Here is a 25,989-nt window from a genome sequence, read left to right on the forward strand (position 1 = left end):
GATTAACTATCTCTGATGACTCAGTACACCGACGATGAGGTGGAGATACGGGCTCATCATACGGGCGAACCTTGCCTCCTTGGTGAACCAGCAGCTGATGAAACTCCAACTAAATTCGGGCAGACTCGAAGCAACTCAGAACTCGGAAATTGTGTCTTAGACCGAGTGTACTGGTCCCTTTACCGCGACCCCGGTTCTCGAGGAACCACTGCCTTTCCCCTGGTTGCCAAAATAGGGCGGCCGACGAGAGCTGAAGCAGAGATCTTATCTTCGGGTAGTAGCATGTTGGTGGATATGGAACTGTTCGCAATAACTAATCTAAAATACTATAGGACAGTTAGCGACCTCCGCAAGATTTGTAGCCTAAAGCCGTATCCCTGCAAGCCATGCGTATAGAAAGTGTAAATAATAAAAATATGTTGACTTTTGCTGAGGACGTTCGCCCGCTTGATATAATGACGGATGTTCTACAGATGCCGATCAACGGCTTTTCTGATTGTCTTATAAAATGTGGACCTTGGACCAAATTTGACTTGGAAATCACTACATGTCTACAGGAACAACTTGAGAGAATAACAGTTGGACCTCTCAAGCCTCCGTGTAATAGATAAGGATTTTGGTCGCATACCTGATCCTGACCTTCGTTTGCGGGCTGGTTGCGGTGCGGACTACTGAGGCACCTAGATATTTTGGTGACAACTGTCATAAGGAAGTGATAATTTTTTCCAAGGGCGTAATGATGAGATATTTATATGCAAGTACCAAAGATGATGGTCTGGGAATCCCTTCATTTCGTTATTCTATTCTAATCCTGCAGCATAACCGTTTCTCTCTGATGAGGGGTTCCAATTGAATAGAATCTGGCGACAATAGCGGATGGCTGAAAACGGGAGCAGAAATGCTCGAGAGTCTAAAGAGCTTTGCGAGATTGTCGGCCGAGTGCCAGACGGGGTGTAAGACAACAAAAGTTTGAAGTTAATATGAAGAGCAGACTGCGAATGTGGCTCCGAGCCCAGTTAATGAACCTCTGCATCTGGTTGAGGAACTCTGTTGAACAACATCGCGAGCGCTCTCGGATCCCTTCATCCATTAAAGAATGTTGAATAGAACGACAACTCACAGCAGTCACTCGCGAATGAGCTGAGATCACTAAGGGTGGAGAGATGTAGAGGAAAGAGCTTGCGTCGGATGGTTTTCGCCTGACACGTATGACTAGTATAACCTCCCAGTATGAATTGTGTGCCGAACTATAAGCACATTGCGCGAGCGGGATCCCCGGTACTTCCTTTGGTACATTATTTTATATAGCAAGTTGGAAAAGGTCAACATGTGAGCCTCGGACACTACTACAATAACCAACACCCCGACACTTTAGTCCGACAGATCCGGTACCTGTGACGATCATCCCCGCCTGCCCTGTGTGTGGTCGTCTGGTACTTCTCATGGACTGAATACCCACATGACCCGCAGTTATAGCCCGGCGTTCAGAAGGAAGCACCCCGATGTCTACGAAACCTAACATAAATATTTCTTCCCTAAAGGCAAGGTGGACCGGGAAGGAATTGAGTGCGTGGCGAGGATAGAGGCCGTCGGCACTAGAGCTGATGTATTAATGAGTGGAAAGATTCCAGTTTTGGATTTATGAAGTCTGCCAAATACAGGGTTCTGGAGCATCTTAGCAGCATCCCGTGACTAGTCCCCGCAGGATGAGTCCGTCCAGAATAGTTTAAGAATCAATCCCTTTTGGTGAAAACGCTCACCTGGGCAGCGGGAATTGGAGAGATTCGATTTACAATTCAATTGTAATAATCTGCAGCTTTGGCGATATAACAAAACTTGAAGACCCCAATAGTGAGGTTTAGTGGAAGTATTTGGGAGTGGCGTGTGATGTTTGGATTACCATCTCATTACACACAAATCACTCCTTAAAAAATCCTTCTGGACACCTTTGAAGGCCCAAAGTGGAAGTGCAAACTTTCTGCCTATTTCACCAGTTGACATTGGGTAGCAACAAAGAGCTTGATATATTAGTCCAATCGAAAATTAGGGAATAATTTATAATGAATATTTCGTTTTATTAAATCCATGCTGCGGTTCAAGAGAGAGGTTTAGGAATGCTCTCACTCACGTTCCGGGACTCTTCCCTGGACCAATTGATCAGAACTCCGTTAAAGTTCCATTTACGGTAAGGAACTCAACACAGACACATTTGATTTTATTATTTAAAAACTTGAAAGCAAAATATAACTTCTTCGTATGTGTACATTTTTAAAACGAGGCAATACCGTCACGAGCGTCTCGGCGTGTACACTTGAAAAAAAAAACTCTCCTCCATCGTCACGATAAGTAATTATCGAAGACGATGGAGGAATATAAATTTATGATATAGGAATGGAAAAAATAAACTCTCGTACTCGGAAAACAAAATTGCATAAAAAAAGGGCGAACGCCGCAACCGGCTTGCGCCGGTGGCCGCATTTATAATATATAATATATAATAATATAACTTTACACCATCATCGACATCGGATTTCTCCTAGGGCTTAGGATCGACTAACTCGCGTGCAACGGCTGTTAACGCGAAACCCTTCTCCACATCAGCCCTCAAGGACCTCGCTTGAGTATTTGCTACTACCACCAAGATCTGCGCCGACGGAGGCTCCAGGCGGGCTCACGCCCAGACCCTTCTGCGCACACCGCCGCGGCCATCCTACTCGTCGCGGCCTCAAAACGATCGCGCGACGCGGGCGCCGCGCGAACGTCCCCCTGCCTGCGACGGTCGAGTATAGGCTGAACGCTACAGCGCCATCCATTTTCAGGGCTGGTTGCTTCGGCAGGTGAGTTGTTACACACTCCTTAGCGGATTCCGACTTCCATGGCCACCGTCCTGCTGTCCTGAGCGACCAACGCCTTTTATGGTCTCCGATGAGCGTTCATTGGGCGCCTTAACTCGACGTTTGGTTCATCCCACAGCGCCAGTTCTGCTTACCAAAATTGGCCCACTTGGCACTCCCATCCGAGCTCCTACTTCATCTTCGAGCAAGAAGGAGATCTCACCCATTTAAAGTTTGATTGCCAAATATTTGAAGTTTTGCTGAAATTGCTTGGTGTTACATTTTGGAGTAGAAAAATCGTTTGATAATCTCGATGATAATTTTTTAATTTAAATAATTGTCACCCTTTAGTATTTGAAAAATTGCATTTTTTTTTATAAATGGTTTCTATATTTGGGACTTGAAATTTTTTAAATAATAATTTTGTTTGAAATATATATTTTTTTCAAAATAACTTTAAATTATGGTTTTCTGTACTAAAAATAATAATAAGAATAACTCAGAATAATAACAAGAAGAACACTGTAATAAGAACCAATTTGGAAACATTGTTATTGAATCACTAGAACTTCACTAGAACTTCACTAGAGACATCTATTGGTGAGATGAAAAGAAGCTTTTTGTTGAGCAGAAACTCTTATATCAGTATGTGAGATCCGAAGGTCAATTCAGGTTCATTGTTCTTGAATCACTATTCAAGAACAATGTTTCTGAATTTCTTCATATATATAGAGATTCCAAGAATTTGAGTAGTGTGGTTGTCAATAATGGGTAGAATTGGTGAACGTTACATGTGTGTAAAGTGTAAATGCCCAGACTTCCATATTCTTCTTCATCTTTAATGAGATGTCAAAAAATAATACCTACATTTAATAAATTTTGTTATTGTCGTTTTGTGTAACCAATCTTTGAAATACAACTTATTGTTACACTCGCGTGTGAAGGTGGCGAGCAGCACTATCCACTCGTGCAGGCAGGAGCTCAAGGTACTCCTGCGTCGGACCTCGTATTCTGCAAAACAGATGGAGACTATTACAACCCAAAACTAGGAATACCAACACGGCGGAGTGAATTATCGCAATGGCAACATCAACGAGAATCAATCAATTTGAAAATACTCAACCAACGCACAGTTGGACTACGTAATGCAGCAACCATCCAACCCACAATTTAACTCTTTCATGAATGCTGCTTCATCAATAGTCAATTTTTAATTTGCAAAGACACCCAAACCAAAATAAAAATATTTTTTGAAGAACCCACGACCAATAAATTCATCAAATAAATCACTCACTCCTTTCAAGAACGTCATAAATCAAAAAACTTGATTTTTCAGGAGAACGTTTTTAAAGTTTAAAAATATAATAAAATGTATAAAAAAGAAATATCAAGCCACTTACTGAACTTTTTACTGTGCAACAGATCTTTTTAGGTAAAACCTGAAGGTTTTTTTTCTCCATTTGAAAAATATTTAGTAAATTTAAAAAAATAATTAAACAATACCTTTTCTTCAAAATGCAAAAACAACACTATCTGCCCTGTAGCGGGTAAATATTAAGTTAAAAATATGCCGCTTTTGCTGGGATATAGTACATTTTCTGGGCATTCCGAAAACATTCACAACTGAAAATTGTCAATTTTTTATTTATGACGTTGTTGAAAGGAGTGAGCGAAATGTTATAATCAAACACTGATTTTTCGAGTCTACTAAACTTTATTTTATTGTTAAAAAACACATGGGTAGTCCACATGCAAACCACGTTATGTTAAAAAACACATGGGTAGTCCACTTGCAAACCACGTTATGTTAAAAAACACATGGGTAGTCCACATGCAAACCACGTTATGTTAAAAAACACATGGGTAGTCCACATGCAAACCACGTTATGTTAAAAAACACATGGGTAGTCCACATGCAAACCACGTTATGTTAAAAAACACATGGGTAGTCCACTTGCAAACCACGTTATGTTAAAAAACACATGGGTAGTCCACTTGCAAACCACGTTATGTTAAAAAACACATGGGTAGTCCACATGCAAACCACGTTATGTTAAAAAACACATGGGTAGTCCACATGCAAACCACGTTATGTTAAAAAACACATGGGTAGTCCACATGCAAACCACGTTATGTTAAAAAACACATGGGTAGTTCACTTGCAAACCACGTTATGTTAAAAAAAAAGCTTTAAGAAAATATATCCAATCCGTAAAATTAAAAATATTAACGTCCATATTTAACATAATCTGCAAAAACTTGTTAAGTTCGGAACAAAATGGAATAGAAAAATCAATTCTCTTGTAAAATTCCCTTTCTAAAATCTCTCAATAAAATTCAAATTGGTAGAGGATTTAATATTGTAACGGCTGCCATCATTTGCTAAAAAACTATTTTTTTTAAACATAACATGGTTACAAGTGGACTACTCACATAAAAAAAAATTGTGACAATTTTTCTTTCGAAGAAAAGGTATTGTTTAATTATTTTTCAAATAAACTAAATATTTTTTCAAATGGAGAAAAAACATTCAGGTTTTACCTAAAAAGATCTGTTGCACAGTTAAAGGTTTAATAAGTGGCTTGATATTTATTTTGAATACATTTTATTATATTTTTAAACTTAAAAAAGATCTCCTGAAAAATCAAGTTTTTTTGATATATGATGTTGAAAGGAGTCAGCGATTTAATATTTAAATTACTATAATTTCTTGTAATTCACTAATGAAAATTCTAGGCAAAAGCACTCGCTATCTCGCTAAAGGCGGGATTTTAAACAATTCTATGATTCTATGTTAGCAGAAGTATTGTTGTCAATATAACAGTGCGAGTATTAAACTTCATAAAATAAATGAATCTAACATCGATATTAAACTACGGAATATGTAAAATAATAATGAAAGCAACATTTTGAATCGTTTCATAGTTCATCGTGAAATTATAATCCCAAATTGATTTCATTAACGCTAGACACAAGATGTTACAATAATACAAAGAATTTTTATTAAACTACTCATTTCTCCGATTGGATGACGACGTAGATACGCTTAGTAATTACAGGAATCATTGTAATTACGGCAGCATATACGATGTAATGTGAGAATAACGTAAATGATAATTTAAATAAGAATTATTTTTTAGTGGTAACATATTGTACACTGATCATTACGAAGTAATACAACGCGTTTTCCTCTGATAACTTGTCACACAATTAGCAATTATATTAATTAATCACATATAAACATTGTTAAACTTACAGGAAAGAGTCCGAGTCCAAATTGAATCCAGACGGAGCCCGCGAAGAAAAGGCGCCCGCCGCCCCCGCGGTCACAGACTAACTATTTTATATAAAGACCGCCAACTACCTCGATTTTTTATGGCTGGAAGTGATATTCGCCAGCGGCCGGAAGTGACGTAAACGGCTAGAAGTACTAAGCTCCCGGCTGGGCGTGACTTCGCCGCGGCTGAATGTCAAATCCACCCGCCGAAATATTTATCATTCATTTTTCAGGTTAAATGGTATTTATATTGAAATTTGTTGTAAAACATATTTTCAAAATTATAATATTAATATTACAAAGAAGATATTTCACTATCTAAATTTATTTATTTCAGTGTAAACAAAAATAGAAAGGTCACGGCTAAAACGCGACATTTATAAAAAGAGTTCAGGCGATTAAAAATGGTTACTCAACTCAGCCTTACAATGGTAAATGGTAATGGTAATGGTGGTTTTGAAATTATTATCTCAAACTATGTATAAATATAAGGCTTTTCAACTAAAACAAAAACGATAGAATTTTCAAATTACTATATTATATTTAAAATTCTAGAAAATACAATATTTTAAAAGGGCGGAAGGAGTGCCCACCACTTTCTGAAGTTATGTTTCTTAACGGGGGTGCCAGCGCCCCTTTGTGGGCGTTTTGGAAGTCTGGCTAGGCGTTTTTAAATTTTTTGCATTTGGGGGGTGCTGCAGAAGTTCAAGGGAGCGTTGTGTTAAGTAAAAAAAACTACACTTTCATACGCAAAATTTAACTTTAACTTTGGCATAATACTCAATATTATGAAGTTCTTCATAGACGGATTTCTATTTTTCTATCGATAATTGTCTATAACCATAGTCTGTCCATATTTATTTGAAATATTTGAACAACTTGTTGGTATCTCGTATTTTTCGTTCCCGTTTTGGTGTTTTTGTTAGTGTATTAGTGTGTCTCGTCATTTTCTGGTCGTTTTTTGAACAATCTGACGTTTACGAGTCGACCCCCCCTGCCCGCGGTGACAGCTAAGAAAGTAAGTATTCAAAAATTATACGGAAGTATTGGAGAGTATCCGCAGAATATCCAACTGAAGCGTGCAAATAATTTAAAAAAATAAAGCTATTGGGTGTATCTGTTTGTAACCAAATATAAGCGGATCGATTGTCGACCAACCCGATTGATCGAATATTCAAAACAACATACGAACCAAAGATTATATTGATACGAACATACAAGGTACCAATAAAATAAACTAGAAATAATTGAAGGTAAGATGAACGGTATTATCAACGTAATTTTTCGATAAATATGGTAGAAAAAATAATGAAAAAAAAATTCAACATCATCTTATGTTCTCATATTTTAATGCAAATACTTACATTTACGACACTACAAGCAAACATCAATGTATTTTATTTTTCTATTCTAAGGTTATTGTGAAAATTATTTGAAAATAATCATTATTCTTGTTCGTGTGATATTTATTGTTTCGGCAATCACTTTACCATAAGGCATGATTAAATTATTAATGAAACACTTGTTTTTTACCACTTGTGGATTATATTATTACGACTAGTTTCGGAAGCTACAGATGCTTCCATCTACGAGTTTGAGTATTTTAAAAATATTCTATCGCATATTTAAAAGCATCTATAGCTTCCGAAACTAGTCGTAACAATAAATAATTAAGTAGTTAAAAAAGTGTTTTATTTATATTCTTACTCGTACAATCTTTTTTCTGGTTATTATTATAAAATACGTTTTGAAATTACAGTCCCGATTAGTTTTCATATCTGCTTGTCGTAAGAAATAATGAACACAGGTAGATATAGTAACACAAGTGGTCTAATAACAGAAAATCCTATCAAGATGACGTGGAAATTCCAGATGTAAAACATTAAAAAAAACAAACCTAATTCGGAGGATACTGATAAGCTTCGATTACCCAAATTAAGACATCACGGTTGCCACAACCGCTAACTTGCGTACATTATTTAATCGTCAAACCCGAGGTACACATCAAATTTCAACGTCACCACGTTTACGAATTATGCTATATACGAGTTCACTACATGCATTCACCGTGCCGACCAGTGTTTGCTATTCTAGTGGAAACCTAGCAAAATATGAACAATTTTTTTAATTAATTTTACGTAAAACACTTTGTAATCGATTTTACTCGACACAAGTAACAGATATATAAAAAAAACAATGTATAAAACTAAATATTGAATCATTAATAAGTTGAATATTACCAATATTCAATACATAGTACCAGACGGTCGAAAATTTTTTAAGTCCCCCGTTGACGCTGCTCTCTCTTCGGTCCTTTTTACACCGTGAAAATTTTACCAGACTTTCTCAAAAAACGATGTACTCAAAATGGCCAAAGAGAAAGTGCTTGCTTGGATAAACGAGAATTATCGATTATTATGTCGATATTTTCATAAACCGTTTTAATTTTTTTTAAAATTACTTTACGCCCAAGAGATATCGAAATCTTATAAGTTTTATAGCCTTTTTATGAGTGGATTTACTCTTCATGTTTTAAGTTACAATAATTTGCTGTCATTTTTAAATGAAAATTTTTACGCATAAACATTTGCCATCTTGTTAAAATGAGTTTACATTATTATTATTATTTTTACTTCTTTTTTATTATGAGAATCTTATCCGCACCTAAACGGTGCAATGGGTCTCGATCCGATGAAGTGTTAATGTATTAATTCATTATAAATGACGGCAAGTGATCAATCCTTATTTTTGGACCTTTAAGTGGTATGTATATAGATATCTAATGGAATACTGATCTTTATGACATAGGAAACAAAATGGAGAAGAAATACTAAATGAGTAATGAGAATATCAATAAAGTTCCATGAGTCGTTATACCCCATTTACTGAAATTAAACTTTATACTTCACTTAAATACCCATTGCGTCCACCTCCATAGTGTAATGGTCAGCACGCTCAACTAACGTTCTGGAGGTACCGGGTTCGATTCCCAGGGAAGGATCAAATAAATTTAACTGATTTTTTCAATGTAATATTTATTCAATAATTCCCTGGACTGGTAACTGAAGCGGAGGGCTGATAACCTTTCCTTCATGACGGAGGTTAGAGGTCAAAATAAAATATGGAACAAAGGTAAAATAAAGGGATGGGTATATGATCAATAGTTAATTATATAAAAATTGTAAAATAGTTTGTATTCCTAATTTTTTCCCTTTTTTGTATGTATATTAGGTTAAAATAGATAAAAACAATAAAAAAAATTGTGTTAAAAGAACTGCACCGATAAGACACACAAGGTGGCTTGGTGGGTATCTGCAAAAAGTATTTTAAATATGTTTAAAATTGTTCTTTAAATAAATGCATACAATGTATGTTCATTTAAAAAAAAACAAAAAAATGTTTTAACGCCAAGATAACACTGCGTTTATATAAAGCAGTGCCCTATGCACCATTAGGGTGCGAATAATGGTTTAAAGAGAAAATACCCTTCAATTTGACGCTTGCCACGATTTTTGCGGTATTACCTACCTACCTACCTAATCGATCGATCGATAAACTTCCAATAGGTAAATGAGCACAACCAAAAAGGATATGTTTTTTTGTTTTTAGATGCTAGCGTATTTTCAACTTCCGGTTCTTTTCCCTTCGATTAATGGTGGCCGGCATCCGCATTATAGATTCACGGGGTTTCTCGTTCTTTTAAGTTAAGATTCTTATGGGATTCGAGCTGAAATTAAGACAATTGCGTTCGTTTAGTTCTTTGTGTATTATTTGCATATTTTTACTGGCGGTGTGCGACACTGGTACGGCAGATAGTGCCGCGTTGTTGGAGCTCCACGTGGCGTCACCAATATATTGTTGTAAGTATCCTACCGTTCTGATCCTACAGTAAATCTTTTCTACATTGTAACTTTCATATCAGTACCTGTGCTGTTTTCGAAGATATCTTTTTTTGCAACTAAATTGAAACAAATTGGCTACAGATATTCCACGGAAAGAAGCAATCCGGGATTATCTATTATCATCTACATAACGGAAGCTGATACTAGGGTATGTACTATAATTTATACTTAAATTCTTCTCCGTCTTAATCCTCATTGCTGAGGGTTGTGACCCTTGCAGAAGCAATGACTCTTCTCCAGTTATGCCTTGACTGCGCTGCACGTAGCGCTCCAACCACTGAGGTGCCTGCTGCTGCCTTAATTTGATCGGTCCATCGTGTGGGGATCTTCCTCTCCCTCTCTTTCCCTCCAGGCTACCGATCACAACTAGTCGTTCCAGGCTATCCTCGTTGCCACGCGCAACGTGTCCAAAGAACTGGAGAATCCGTCGGGTACAGATATTGGCCAGAGACAAGCCATCCAAGCGTAGTTCCTGGCGAATGGAATACTTAAATTAATTCAGCTTTATTAAAGGTGTCATAATTCGTCATCGCATATATTATTTTGATATGTGCATTTTTATGGCTTTTTATTTCATGTAACGCCGTGGAACTAGCATTCCGCCATCTTTTTTCACGGATATTTTTAATTATTATTTTTAATTTACAAAATCAATTCATTTGTTTTAATTTTTTTTTTTTTATTAACACCTAAAGCCCGATGCCCTCGAACAAAAAGCGCCCAGCGGTGGTTGCTCTGACCAGACCCAGTACAGAAAGAGCCTTTTTTCGTCGGGTTTTTATCAAAATAGGCTACATAGCAATAGGATGATGTGCCGTAAGTTTTGTATGAGAATTTTCAAGTTTTCGATAGTTTTGAATTTAAATTATCCGAGCGCATCATTTTCGCGCATCATCGTCGCATGCGCGTGAAGCGTGGTCGGCGTGTGCGCGTGAACGTGGTCGGCGTGTGCGCGCGCACATGCGCATGAAGTAGTGGCTGTATACATTTTTATTTTTACTGAATTCAAATAATTTCTGTATTTAATTTTATAACTATATTTTAAGTCAACGTCATAATAGATAGAATTTTTAACAAAATGCAACTAAGTAATTATCTTCAAATACAAAACGTGGCGGTTAGCTCCAAAAACCACAAAATGATTCTGGGATTTTTCTTGAGTTAATATTTCGAGATAAATTTTTGTTCATAATGCAATTAAAATTTATTTTAAATAAAGTGAAAATGTTTTTAATTTTTATTGAAAAATAAACACGGAATTGCCCAAAATGGTGTAAATATTCATTTAAAGTCCGCTATTTCTTACATAAACATTTTACGGGTTTTAGAAATTACGTCCGCCTCCGTAGTGTAATGGTCAGCATGCTAGCCTACCGTTCTGGAGGTCCCGGGTTCAATTCCCAGGGGGGTTTAATAAATATCGGTGATTTTTTCACTCTAATATTTATTCAATATTACACTGGACTGGTACCTGAAGTGGAGGGCTGATCACCTTTCCTTCATGTGTAATCGATCGAGATAACACTGCGTTTATATGAAGCAGTGCCCTATGCACCATTGGGGTGCGGTAAGGGATTTATTATTATTATTAGAAATTACGAATTTAATTTTGTACGGAACCAAATAAAACTAATTTTGGGTAATAAATTAAATCAAAATATTTATTTTCAAATTCTTGAATTCATTTTGAAAAATACATCACAAACACCCAGACCGATTGAAAATAAATCTCTCTTGCATTCATTTTGCAATTGGCGGGAATCGAACCCGCGACGCTAGTTTCGCAGTCGAGCGTCTGCCCAACTACGCCGCGGCGCCTGTCCAAGTTAGTATACAGGTCAAATCTCTTTGTAGCGAATACCGAATTAACAAAATTTCCAATATAACGAATCAGCGACTCGTCCCGGGAAAACTTTCATATAAAATGCACTGAACCAAAATTCAATGTAGCGAAGCCTATCTCAGAATAACGAACTTTTTTTCAAATTTTTAAAATGATGTTATTATTAATTTTAAAACATTGAGAAGTTCAAAAGAAAATATCCAATTTTTTTTTAAAAAAATTTAAAAAAAACGTATTTGAACTTGTTTTTTAATTCACTTTTCTTTGCTTATAAATTTCTTTTTTGGAATAAAGTCTCACAGTTTGAAAATCATAGTCAAATACATCTAGTGTAGCAATTTTTATTACAGCGAAATATTTTTTTGGTCCCCTGAAGTTCGTAATACTGAGATTTGACCTGTAGTTAGTTAGGATACTCTTGCCCGCTCGCCTGACTGGTGTTTATCTGCGGAGCGGGCAGTACTACTAATACCTTTCACGCCAACTGACTTTAAGGCGGGTCAGGTATTTCAACTCATTTCATAGTTTTTTTATGTCAACACTTCCAATACGTTTCAAATTACACACATAAATAAAAACATATGATAAGCCATTGTTTATTTTACATACACACATACTCATGCACAGCTGGGTCAGCTTGAGTAATGAGTAATGAGTCAGTGAAATGATTTTTATGTCAGCAATGAGAATTCTTTAACTACAACCTGTCTCTTCTTATTCCAATGAAATAATTTCCGTAGGCCATAAATATTCTCAAATTACAGTCTGCCTTATCTTAATGGTAGGCAATAATAACTCTCAAATTACAACCCATCTTTTCATCAATGAAATGATTTTGTGGACAAGGATAATCCCCAAATTATATCTGCCTTTTTATCTCGTGTGATAATTCATAGATGTAAATAAAACACCCACAAAGACAGTATCGAGTATGTCCAGTGCACAAAAATAAAAGTTATAAGTGTACATTTTGCAACGTTCCCCGCACACAGGTGATTTTATTAGTATCATACATACTTTATCCAGATATTGGAATAATAGTTGTGCGGGAATTTATTATTAAAGCCTTCTTCTAAATATGAGATTATCACCGAGTACTTTCATTACTTAACCCTTTGGTGGGCAAATTTTATTCATTTTAATTATTTCAAATTACTTACCCGTAATTATTAAGAAGCCATTTTATAATATTAATGTAAAATAAAGATATTTTAAAAAATACTCTGTAAAAAGATGATTGTGGTGGGAAGCATATATCCCACAAAACCATTTCAGACACCTAATTTTAGTCGGAATAAAAATCATCATATATTTTAAATATATTAACACATTGTAGTCGGACGCATCGAACAATACGACTTCTTCCTGAAAGATGGGCCAAAGTAGTCGAGAAAGAATGGCAATACTTTGAATAAATTCTTACTTTAAAAAAAAATATTTTTTCGATTCAAAATACTACAAAAAACGGCGAGAATTAATTCAACCCCCTATTAAAAACGACGATATAAGAAAGGAATGTAAGGCTGAACGAGGAATAGTTGAAAAGATTAGGAAGAGCTCTTTGCGGTGGTATGGACATGTGGAGCGAATGGATAGCGAGAGAATGACTAAGAAAATATATGTGGCGAATGTGAGAGGGAAAACAGAACGTGGACGACCGAAAAAGACTTGGCACGATCAGATCAATCGGAACCTAAAATCTGGCGGTGTCAAAAGTCTGCGTAATCGGAGGGCATGTATGACTAGATGTATGGATGTGAAGGAGGCGAGGAGTGTATGTCAGGACAGAAGAGTGTGGCGTTCCATCCTCTCTGCCTACCCCTGCGGAGAAACGGCGAAATCCCAGAACCAAGAATCACGTCTTCATCGTCCGACATTTTAACTACAGTACGAATGCAATGTTGCAAAGATTCATACAGATTTACAGACTTTTTGGTGTGACATATGGCAACACTGAGCACAAGGCCACTAGCGAGCACTGATCGCGGTCAGTCAGCAATGCCTGAGGACGAGGAGAGCTGACTCCGACAATAAGATGTAAGCCAGGAAGAAGAAGTTGAGGGTGGTGCGTGAAGAACGACCTAACTAATTACAGCTAGTTACGATCTAACTAATTGTTTAAGAAACCATACAGAGCTGTATATTTTTATCATTGATTTTGAAACGATCAACGTATTTTACAAATTCAACTGGTGTATAATGGCTCTTTATTTTCCAGGCACATGGAAAGTTGTAGTGGTGAAGGAATGGAAAGTGGTAGTGGTGATGGGAATGTTCCGGATAATCCATTCAATGACGAAAATGAAAAGCAACATTACCTTTCTATTTTGGCAGCGTTTAAATATTACAAGTATGATGCTTTCTTAATTATTGTATCAATTAGTTATTTATATAATTATACCTCTCCGTAAACATAGGAGACCATATTGAAGCGATGTTAAATCATTCAAGTTCATAATGTATTAATAAAAACATGAGCTTTTGTTTTTATTAATGTATTTTGAACATGGATGATTTAGCTTTGATTCCATATGGTCTCCATTGTATGAAAAAAAAATGGGGAACTAATTTATGGCGTCACAAATTCCCCACCGTTTACAGTAATTTCAAATAAAAATATGCCCATGGAAGTACTGTATAAGGAAAATATGCCAAGCTAATAATAGCGGAGCGATATTGCACTGATGCATGGAAGCGTACCATGAAGTTGGCAAAAGAATGAAAGCAGAGTGAACGCTGTTAAAACACAATCCCTTAGATGAATGTGTGGAAAATTAATATACTCGTTTTACAAAAATAAAAATGAAGTTATTAGAAAGAAATAATTTAAAAGAATAAGAACGATCCTTTTAAGTGGTTTGGATATGTCAATGGATGGATAACGAGAGTCACTAAAAGAGCATATTTGTCAAATATGAATGGAAAAAACAAAATAAAAAAAGCCAAGAAAGACTCGAGATGACCAAATCAATCAGAACCTAGAATCTAGTTATGTCAAAACTCTACGTAACCAGAATGCTTGTTTAGCAAGATGTACGACGTGTTTTTCTAGATCTCTCCTTTGCTTAATAATTTGAGTCCACAGGACGGCGGTGCTGCAGAGCATATCCCGGAGAGAGGAGTTCACGGGTATGCTGCCGGAGCGGCACCGGCGCTGGCTCGGCAGCTACGTCCGCTCTCTGCAGAGCGCGCGCGCCGCCGTGCTGCACAACCATGAGGTCATCTGCGCGCTGGTGGAGAACGCGGCCACCATCTTCGAGAACGTGCCGCGCCAGGATCTCGTGTCGGCGGAGGAGCGCACGGGTCCGGAGGCGCCGCGACCCTCCGCGCAGGACATAGGCAAAGTGCAGTACGTACTGAAGCAAGTGGTGCGCGACTGGAGCGCGGCCGGCGCCGAGGAGCGCCGCCAGTGCTTCTTGCCCATCCTGGAGGAGATCGCAGAGCACTTCCCGAAACCGGCCGGCGTGAGAGTGCTCGTGCCCGGAGCGGGACTCGGCCGCCTCGCCTACGAGATCGGCGTGCGCGGCTACACCTGCCAGGGCAACGAGTTCTCCTCCTTCATGCTGTTCGCCAGTAACTTTGTACTCAACAAGTGCCTCGAGGTAACGTCCTATAGCTATAGGTATTCGTCTTTTGGACTACAACTTAGCTTAATATATATTTTTTTATAATTTGAAATCCAAGCTTCGGCACAGCTTGGTCTTCCTTCAAAGTGAATGTTCGAGGTGTGTAAGAAAACCAAACTCTCAGTTTAACTATGTAAAGGTGAAATACTACAGTGCATTCTTACAATATTTTACAGAATCGTAATAAATAAATAAATTTAAAAAATACAAAATTCTACCTTAAAAAGTCCTGAACAAATATCTATTATAGTAAAAAATACTTTTTCCATACCAGTTGATTTTCATCCAGGAGGTCCGTTTTCTTAGGATATTTCTTTACATGTTACTATTGGTATATAAACTCCGATATACAATACATATGGCAATAAATATAATTGCAGGTGAACAAGTATAGCATCCACCCGTGGGTACACCAGTTTGTGAACAACAAGTCGAGCGAGGACCGGCTCCGCGCAGTGCACTTCCCCGACATCAACCCGGCAGGTCTTCACCCCCCCGCCTTCTCCATGAAGGCCGGGGACTTTGCGGAGGTGAGCTTCATTGTGCACGAGTGCTAGTGCACCGTGAGAGTGCCAAGCCGTGACATATCCTACCATTGCACCTTACTCACCCTCTTTTCCCCCGCAGGTGTACACTGCCCCAGATGAGTGGGACTGTGTGGCGACATGTTTCTTTATCGACTGCGCTCCAAACGTCATCGAATTTGCAGAAACCATCTACAAGATCCTCAAACCGGAAGGAATCTGGGTCAACATCGGTCCTCTTCTCTATCCCTATTGGTGAGATATATCACGCTTCTGCTCACCTCCGCAAACTGCAACTGTTCACCTCCACACAATAAACTGATTATACCTTTCATTTTGCAGTGACGTGGACAATGAAGAAAGTATAGAACTGCCATTCGATATGCTGCGCGATATCATCAAACGAGTAGGATTTGTTATAGAGGTATCTATCTATTCTTTATTCATCTTTGCCACTCGTGTTATTCTTTATGAAAGATCAACAGGTTTTCTCATTTAAAGTTGCACAGGCTGTAGTTATAAAAGCTAAATAGATAATGAAAATATTGTTTTGCTAACGACCACTCTTTATATATATGTAAGACTGGTCGCTATTTATTTGATTTATAAATATGTGACTCCAGTATGAGATGAAGTAACTGAATCAAATAATATGTAAATTGTTTGCAGAAGACCGAGACTGCAGTAAGAACCAAATATTTCAATAACCCGCGTTCCATGCTTCAACACGAGTACAACTCGGTGTTCCTGGTCTGCCGCAAGCCGTCACAGTCTACCCAGTCTTCACAATCTCCCGACATCTCTGTATGACCAAATGATAACCTGACTTACCTCACACAAATGCAAATATTATATTTTATCGGTTAAACCTACCTTTTAAAATTATTTTTGTAAAATACAATATTGGGAGTATAAATTGTGTTTTATTTAATTCGTATAATTTTTTAATATACTGACACTCCTAATATTAGGGGTACCGAAAAGAAATCCATTATTTTTATTTGACACATTTATGAACATAAATCTTGCATAGTACTTTTAATATTACAAAATATAGTCTCAATCATTGTCTAAGACTATCTGCCATCTCTCAGGTAGTTTTTCGATCCGTTTTTCATAGAAACTTGCTGGTTTGGACTTGAAATATAGATCTAAATGATTTTCGACATCTTGCAAATTTGTAATTTTTTTCTCCCGAATATCGTGAACATTTATAAAGGGTTGAGCCTAAACGAACTATAACGGTACTCCAAGTAAATAATATCCCAAGAATAGCTTGTTGGAAAAATATTTTATGTGAAATTAAACAATGTAGTGGCATTTAGCATGGTAGAATTAAAAAGATCCCACCTTTTTAATATCTAAATATATACGATTGGATGTTCTTTATACCACCTCAAAAAAATTGAATAACTTGAAGCACAAATGAATATTATCTCCCACCTATTTTAACAGTTAACAACGTTCACCAATAAGTGTCGCATACATACTTTGCGAAGCCAGCAATCTTAGACTTGTCAGTGCATGGTCATACTTTTGTAAATTTTTCAATAAATAAAATTCTGCGCAACTCGGGCTTTTTTAGTCTCAAATTTTACGCTTCAAAGAGTTAAAATGTATACAAACCTGGGTATAAGTTACCACCCGTTATCTTAAAACAAGAGTAGTCACCATCTCACTTTATGCTAGCTCGATCCCTTGGCAGTTGGAGCAGTTCTTGAACTCTGAAGATAGTTTTCGATAGAAATTTTCGTACATATCTCTTAAGCCTTAACCTTCTCCTCCTGTCCTGGTGATATGTATTTACTACAACTCAACTTTTAAAATGGGAATTTATAATAAATACGGGCTCAGAATTTTTGTGTTCCTCCGTAATATAATCATGTATTACACGAATGTATTTTAATATAAAGTTATTCATTTGCAGCGATGAAAATAAATAATTTGCAAAATAATCAGAGATAAAATCACCAATACACAAACGTGTCTGTGTGTGCGCGCGTTGCGTGCTTTGTACCTATACGCGCATGTCATAACGGGTTGACTGCGTTACTGCGCAGATCAACTTACGCGACGGTTGTGTCGATACGCCAGCTATTGCGGTACTTGCCATGTATTTTTTCCCCTTTTTTAGACCCTTGCCAGAGCTAACATTACAAAATTGTTACATTTCAACTTCAAGTATGGTCAATAAAAGCAACATTTAGGAATATTCACATTTTTCTGGTTTTTAAATCACATTTCCATATGGTGTACAAAATACATATCACCGGTGCACGTGGAAGTTTTTAGCACTGTAAGGGAAGACATTTTTTCTCCTCTATTTTCCCTTGCACGATGGTCGGGAAGAGATAGTACTTCGGGCCTCTTATGTTGCTCATTTCTCCATTGTTATAGAGCATTTCCATCACTTTAGAGGCATAAAAATGTATCCAATAATATTTTCTTAGGTTATTATTACGTATTAATTATGAATATTTTCAGCATCCCAATTAGAAAATATTTTAAGGTTAATCCAGTGAAAAAGCAATTCAATAAACAAAATTTATTTAGTCTTTTATGTATACATTTTTAGTAACAATAGAAGCACATATGAATCATTATTTTTAGTGACTTGGTTATGTACATATCGCTCACTCCTTTCAAGAACGTCATAAATCAAAAATCGTCAATTTTCAGTTTTTCATATTTTTGGAATGCCCAGAAAATGTACTATATCCCAGCGAAAATGGCATATTTTTAACTTAATATTTACCCGCTACAGGGCAAAAAGTATTGTTTTTGCATTTTGAAGAAAAGGTATTGTTTAATTATTCTTTTAAATATACTTAATATTTTTCAAATGGAGAAAAAACCTTCAGGTTTTACCTAAAAAGATCTGTTGCACAGTAAAAAGTTCAATAAGTGGCTTGATATTTATTTTTAATAGATTGTATTATATTTTTAAACATTAAAAACGTTCTCCTGAAAAAACAAGATTTTTGATTTATGACGTTCTTGAAAGGAGTGAGCGATATTAGGAATGTAAAGTAGTTAGTAGAATTTCATCATCCGTCTGAATAAGTTATTAAATAACTTAAAAAGGATACCAATACAAAAATATCTTTAATAATATTAACACGTTGTCGGGACACGCATAAAAAGGTTTTTTCTTAATTGTGCGCAGGAAGCGGGTTACGTATAAAAACATTTTTTTTCGGATTGTCTTGTTGATTTTTTGCGAGGCACATATATATACAGGTTTGAATGTAAGCGCGAAATACCACATCACAACCGACGATTCAACTGATAACATCAAATGGAAACACTATATTATTCTGAGAAATAAAAAGACTTCCAACCAACTAGTTTCAGCAATAACCTGTTCCCGTAACTAGTTGGTTAGTAAAAATGTGAGTGGATCAAAAAACAAAGTCTTTTTATTTCTCAAAATAATATATCAATATGATCCACAACGTTAATGCTTTCAATATTCAAAACGGAAACACGCTACACTATTCAGGGTCAGGTATCAGACTGTCAACAGCAGTGAAAGTTCATAAACATCTGAAGCTAAATTACTTTGTCGGTTCTTCTCTAGCCTTCTGTTCTCCACTGGTGGATATAGGCCTCTTCTGTGTCCCTCCATTTCCATATTTAGTTATTTTATTGTAATGTTGGTCATCTTGCATGTTCAATTGTTTTACAGTGCTGGTGTTTATACGTATTTTGAATTAATAGTTATGTTTATATTTGATAAACTATGAGAAGGAAATATTTTTATCTGTATGTGTATCTGACAATAATTGTGTTATACGCTAATAGGTATGGTAAATACTACACAGAAACTTTCATCTTGATGATTTATACACAAATGTAATTTTTTTTTAAAATACATAAAAAAAACACCCGCTCCTGGCACTAACAAGAGCGGAGATCTGCCCGACAACAATGTGTTAATTAAGCATAAAAACATACTAAGTCGTTTTCAGTAACGTGAAATATGTGTAAAAATAGACTCTTAATCTACTATTTACTTCTGAATTGAGCATCACTAAAAATAATGCGTTACTTTTATTATTACATTTAAATTAAATATTTGCTGTTTATCGTGGCAAAAAACTATAGTTTTTAATAATAACACTCAACTTTACTTATCAAAGTTAATAATTTTGAATCAAATCCTAATAATAATTGCTTTATATTGATAATAAAAAATAAAGTTTTTTGTTGACATTAAAAAAGTAATAAAAAAAAGGAATTTTTATACAATTTTTTTGCCTAAATAACATTAGATTAGATACACTATTGTATTTCACCTTGGCAATATAATATGTGCCAAAAAACGCAAATTATCTTTTTAAAATGAAAATAAAATTTTATTTTAAAAATTAGTACCAAAAAAATTTTTAGGAAATTTTTAGATGAAATCACGTGTTTTGCCAGAGTTTTCCAATTCTTGTCCTAAGAGAATGAGCAAATCTTGATGAGCATCCATCAAATGTAGGATGAACCAATCTCCCACTCTAAACTTGCTTGTAATATTAAAATGTGATGCTTGGGTGCTAATTTAGCCTGCGCCATTATGACGTAAGCTCTGAGACACGGGCATAGTAACACAAGAATGCGCTACAGAACAGCCAGGGTAGATATGATGGCGAGAACCAAATGAAAGCAAATATCTTTTCATTTATTATATTTACCGGTAGGACGCGCAAGAGATCGAAGTTTTGTACGGTACCGGAGCTTCCGTAGAAATGGAACAGCACTTGGTGACTTTGGGAAACGCTTGCTCCATTGGATCGATGATTTTAGGGTCATATGGGTTCTGGTAAAAGGCGGCCACTGCAGAACCGTACCCGGCGAATAATCCACCAAGAAACTTATCCAATAAAACGATTTGGAATACCTGGTAATCATTGAAATATTCAGTGTTGCACATCATTTTTGCACCATATCACACACTGTATAAGGATTTTCATATGTAAACAATGTTCGTCCGCCTCCGTAGTGTAATGGTCAGCACGCTCGGCTACCGTTCTGGAGGTCCCGGGTTCGATTCCTAGGGGGGTTCAAATAAATATAAGTGATTTCTTCACTGTAATATTTATTCAATACTACACTGGACTGGTACCTGAAGCTGAGGGCTGATCACCCTTCCTTCATGTGTATACGATCAAGATAACACTGCGGTATATCACGCAGTGCCCTATGCACCATTGGGGTGCGGATAAGGGTTTACATACACGTACATACAATTATTCTGCCATATCTAAATACCTGAAGACAAATTTGCCGAGCATTCCTTTGAAAGCTGCATTTGTTTATTTGTCGCTCGACATTCTATACTGTCAACGTGGCAAAAACATGACGTATAGGAAGCGAAATAGACTGAATGTAAGTCACATAGAATATTGGCAATCGGAATATGTTTTATCAACGGTACCAATAATGTTACAATCGAGATATTGAATGCCGATATGTAACGAATTGTAGTACAGTGGTTAATGTTGCAGACTTTGAGCCAAAGTTTCTAGGTTGACTCTACTCTACAACAACTTGGATAACTATTTTGTTTATAATTAGGACCAAAAATAAAATATCAAATTTAACAAGAAATCGAATACTTTTTTACAACGAAAAAAGCATACCAATATATATTTTTTAAAACTAACAAAAAAACTTATTCCAAAAATAAATCATTAAAGGATGGGCTGAAAAAGCATAATTTGGTATACTTATCACTCTTAGACCCTTAAAATAGCAGTAAAATGAAGTAATACATACAACATTACAAAGATTCAGCAACTCGCAGACAGTAAGTTGGTAGGCATACAGGTTCCTGGTGTAGAGATTGGTGTTGATGAGGTGCCTTATCACCTGCAGTTTGCGCTCCTCATCCCATGTGTCTGGTAAAACTGTCGATCCTAATATTGGAAGTATAAGAGTAAATAAAAAAAACGTATCATGTAACAATGTTATTTTTTTGTGGATATTTCATGATTAAACATCATTAGAATGTACTAAAATCAATTGATTTTTTTTAGATTTTCAGTTGTTCAGTTGCTACTGTAGTAGTTTCGGTCACCATTACATGGCCTATCTTCAGGATGCTACACCACCAAAATTATGTGATATTTGAACATTTTAATTTTACAATTACTTAATATAATACCATAGCACTCTAAAAATGGGCCTTTTTATGGTGGCTGAAATATAATTGATAGAGTATATTAACCCAGAAAAATGGTATAAGTATTATCATCTGTAACAGAATATGATGTGAAATTGGGATTCGTAAATAATAATTACATTCTTGGATCTCTAAAAGAATCGTGTTATGAAAAAACATTTTTTTTTTTTCAAAGATTATTTGCGTGTTTTTTTATGAGTTTTGAGTATCGACATATTTAAATATTTGGTATAGTCTCTTGCAATATACTCACGTAAACCTTCAGTAAGGGTCTTGATCTTCCCTCCCTCCCATAACTTCCAAAGGCCATGGGGCAAGTAGAAGAATGCGGCTTGCAGGGGCAAAATCAGACATACCCACTGGTAATACTGGTGAACGATCTCTTCATCTCCTTCCTTCTTCGGTCCTACCCCAGGATGGGCCATGTGTTTACCTACTTCACCTAATCACAATATAAGAGGGTATTACTCGCAAAATTTTAACTCTCCAGTAAAGGAGTTTCTGGGATATACAAGAAAAACTATTAATCATTTTGTATAAATAAAAAAATAATGTTTTTTCTTAACATTTATAAGAAAGTAAGTAAATATAGTTTTTTTCATGTTCAATTTTTTTTATACAGAAGGATAGTTAGAGAATTAGAATTATAATTTATATTTAAAGCACTAACTTTGTGTTAAGAATGAATAATAAATTATTGAATTGTTTAATAGTAGATAAAAATGTGCAAAATAATTACCAACGAGATGATTTTTCACAGTGGTAGTACCAAAAATCCAGCAAAAGTTGTTCATTTGCCGGTGAACTTTTAGTATTTCCATAATAAAAAAATATTAAAATTAATGAAGGAAGGAACCTACTTTCAATTGATTGTGTAAGAACATAAAGGTCCAGTCATACGCTACCCGGTTCAAGAAATTGATTTATTTTTCAAATATACCATAAAACAACAACGTTTATTGTTGAAATTCCATAATTTATTGTGTCCAAATGATCAGAATATGTCAAATAGATATAGAAAAATAGAATTTCCAAATAATTACAATATGATAAGAATGAATTTTTCTATTTGACCACGGTATTTTTTTTCTCGAATGTTGACGTTGTTAGAATTATAATTAGAAAATTATACCGTTTATTTTTCCAATCATAAATAAAAATGTTGTTTTAATATTATTTATGTTCAAAGATTCAAAAATCAAGTCGTCCTTTTAAAATAAAAGTATTATTTGATATACATCACCACACAAAAACATTCCAGACCAATGGGAAATAAAACTTTCCTGAATTAATTCTGTAATTGGTGGCAATCGAACTCCCGACGCGAGCTTCTCAGTCAAGCATCTACCCAACTGCACCATGGCGCCTGAGAATATTGAAATGTGGAATATGAAGATATTTTATAGTGATTTAGAAAAGAAAGATTATAAAACTTTGCTTTAAGCATTTATTGAATATAAGAGTTGTAGTTCTGACATTACTTCTCTACGATAATGTAATACTTTAAAACAATAATCGTGGTTCATTGATAAAATGATTCAAACTTTTTAACTACGTAGATATTTCATTGGTTTTTCGTGCTTTCAGACCAAACCACAATCCCGGTTCAGGGTGCATGTTGAAAGTATCCTTTGCTAATACAAATGGTATAGTGTAATGGCCCTGCCATTTCTCATTCGCACTTTTATTGTCCTTTTAGAAAGTCGAGGGACTCGTCATTTGCTTGCAATATGTTGTCCGGCTTTTGGTTTGAGATGCGTTCCCATGGCCATAAATCGGTACAGCATTTTATGATTCTCTACCCTAAAGCAAGAGGGTTTTTAAATAGTCTAATTTGGTATTTCGTGAGAGTCGGGTGTAACATAACTTAACAGAGCTGTTTGGAAGCACATGAGTATTGACTGCCGTATTGTTGTTTTTAAATAAACAAATATATAAATAGTCGATACCGTGTTATTATTTAATACTCGCTTCAGTCCAACCTGCCTCCTGACAAAAAGGGGACTAAAGTGTCCTGTTTAATGTGGACGTCATCAAGTGCACGCGTACGCTGATCACAAATTGTCGTCGCGCACGTAGCGCACGCGACGCGACCGTCCATAACATTACAGTGGTGTCAGAATCGTGATCCAGAATCTCGCTAACTACGTCTGCAGCTGTGGTACATCAGCATCAGGGACAACTCGATCAAGTCGACTTCTCAAGTGCATCTGATCCAGCCCAGTCCAGAACTTCGGAAGCCAGTCTCCGTCTTGGTAGAAATGACCAAGAGAACCAGCACCACCACGAAGTCAGCAGCCGTCTTCCTGCAGCTACAACTGTGAGTCTTGTTCGTACTAGCGATAGTACGAACAAGGGAACTTGTCAGGCCTACAGGGCAGAAAGTGTTGTTTTTGCATTTTGAAGAAATTATGTATTTTTCTTTTCAAGACCGTCACAAATTAGTTGTGACTGACCCATCGAGCAGGAACGTTCTTGTCGATTAGTGCAGTGTTGCGCAAAAGGTAAGACCATTTTTAATTTACATACGGTGTTTGAAAATGATGCGGAATGCATCGTAATATTATACAAGGAAGGGTGAACGGCGGGAGTAGCTATGATCGGCTTAATGCCTCGCCGTCTGACATTCGTCGGGGAGTACGAGTGATTGTTTATTCATGTGAGATAACAGAGAGTCGGAGTGATGGATTATTTACAATATTATTTCTGACATTAATTCGACCCTCTCGATGGCTCGTCGGGAATGGCCCGGATCGAGCTCTCAACGCGGTCAAGCGGCCGCGCGTACCCTACACTGCGCGAGTACTACGAGTGGGAGTTAATATATTATATTATACGAGGAGTTATTAATATATAATATAAACACAAGGAAGGGTGAACGGCGGGAGTAGCTATGATCAGCTTAATATAATATATATATATATATATATATATATATATATATATATATATATATATATATATATATATATATATATATATATATATATATATATATATATATATATATATATATATATATATATATATATATAATATTATATAAGGAGGGGTGAACGGCGGGAGTAGCTATGAACGGCTTAATGCCTCGCCGTCTGACATTCGTCGGGGAGTACGAGTGATTGTTTATTCATGTGAGAGATAACAGAGAGTCGGAGTGATGGATTATTTACAATAGATAATATTATTAATTGAATAAATTAATTAATCAATATAAGGTTATTAATGAGAAGGGTGAACCGCGGGAGTAGCTATGATCGGCCTAAGGTTGCCGAATGCCTCGCCGTCTGACATTAATTCGACCCTCTCCATGGCTCGTCGGGAATGGCCCGGATCGAGCTCGCAACGCGGTCAAGCGACGGCGACGCGCGGCAATCGCGACTACCCTACGCTGCGCGAGTACTACGAGTCGGAGTGATGATATATATATATATATATATATATATATATATATATATATATATATATATATATATATATATATATATATATATATTATGATGAAGATGGAGAGGAAGAAGAAGTAGAAGAAAAGTAGTAGAAGAAGAAGAAGAAGAAGAATAATAATAATGATAACAAAACTAATAATCATAATAGTTATGATAATACTGATAACAATGAATATAATAATAAGAAGAAGGAAAGGAAGGAAGAAGAAGAAGAAGAATAGTTATCATAATAATAGTAGTAATAGTAATAATAATAATAATAATTTCGTAAGATGAAGAAAAAGAAGAAGAAGAAGAACAAGAGCAAGAAGAAGAAGAGGAAGAAGAGGAAGTCGAAGAAGAGGTATAGGACCACGAAGAAT

The 25,989-nt window shown here is 36.1% G+C and overlaps 2 protein-coding genes across 3 annotated transcripts; one reads left to right on the forward strand and one right to left on the reverse strand.

The window, feature by feature from the left end:
* The first annotated feature begins 9,747 nt into the window (after window positions 1–9,747).
* On the forward strand, window positions 9,748–16,922 carry LOC148309016 (protein-L-histidine N-pros-methyltransferase CARNMT1-like). Of its 2 annotated transcripts, none has more exons than XM_088260808.1 (8): window positions 9,748–9,971; window positions 10,095–10,161; window positions 14,075–14,206; window positions 14,942–15,458; window positions 15,863–16,012; window positions 16,110–16,261; window positions 16,349–16,430; window positions 16,676–16,922. In XM_088260808.1, exons 3-8 carry the CDS (start codon window positions 14,079–14,081, stop codon window positions 16,814–16,816), a joined length of 1,170 nt encoding a protein of 389 aa, XP_088116934.1. In that variant the 5' UTR covers window positions 9,748–9,971; window positions 10,095–10,161; window positions 14,075–14,078; the 3' UTR covers window positions 16,817–16,922. The 2 variants fall into 2 exon arrangements, with proteins under 2 accessions (XP_088116934.1, XP_088116933.1); XM_088260807.1 differs by having other exon boundaries at window positions 9,884–9,971; window positions 16,679–16,922.
* A 3,762-nt stretch (window positions 16,923–20,684) lies between these two features.
* LOC148309017 (innexin inx2-like) lies at window positions 20,685–24,638 on the reverse strand. Its single transcript, XM_088260757.1, has 4 exons — window positions 24,635–24,638; window positions 22,432–22,620; window positions 21,773–21,912; window positions 20,685–20,894 (listed from the first exon to the last, which is right to left on the reverse strand). The coding sequence occupies exons 1-4, from the start codon at window positions 24,636–24,638 to the stop codon at window positions 20,685–20,687; spliced, it is 543 nt and encodes a 180-aa protein (XP_088116883.1).
* Window positions 24,639–25,989: the final 1,351 nt, after the last annotated feature.

The sequence above is a fragment of the Brachycentrus maculatus genome, unplaced genomic scaffold (assembly GCF_059751285.1).
Source record: "Brachycentrus maculatus isolate JH-2025_06_01 unplaced genomic scaffold, ASM5975128v1 h1tg000142l, whole genome shotgun sequence".
Taxonomy (NCBI): Eukaryota; Metazoa; Arthropoda; class Insecta; order Trichoptera; family Brachycentridae; genus Brachycentrus; species Brachycentrus maculatus.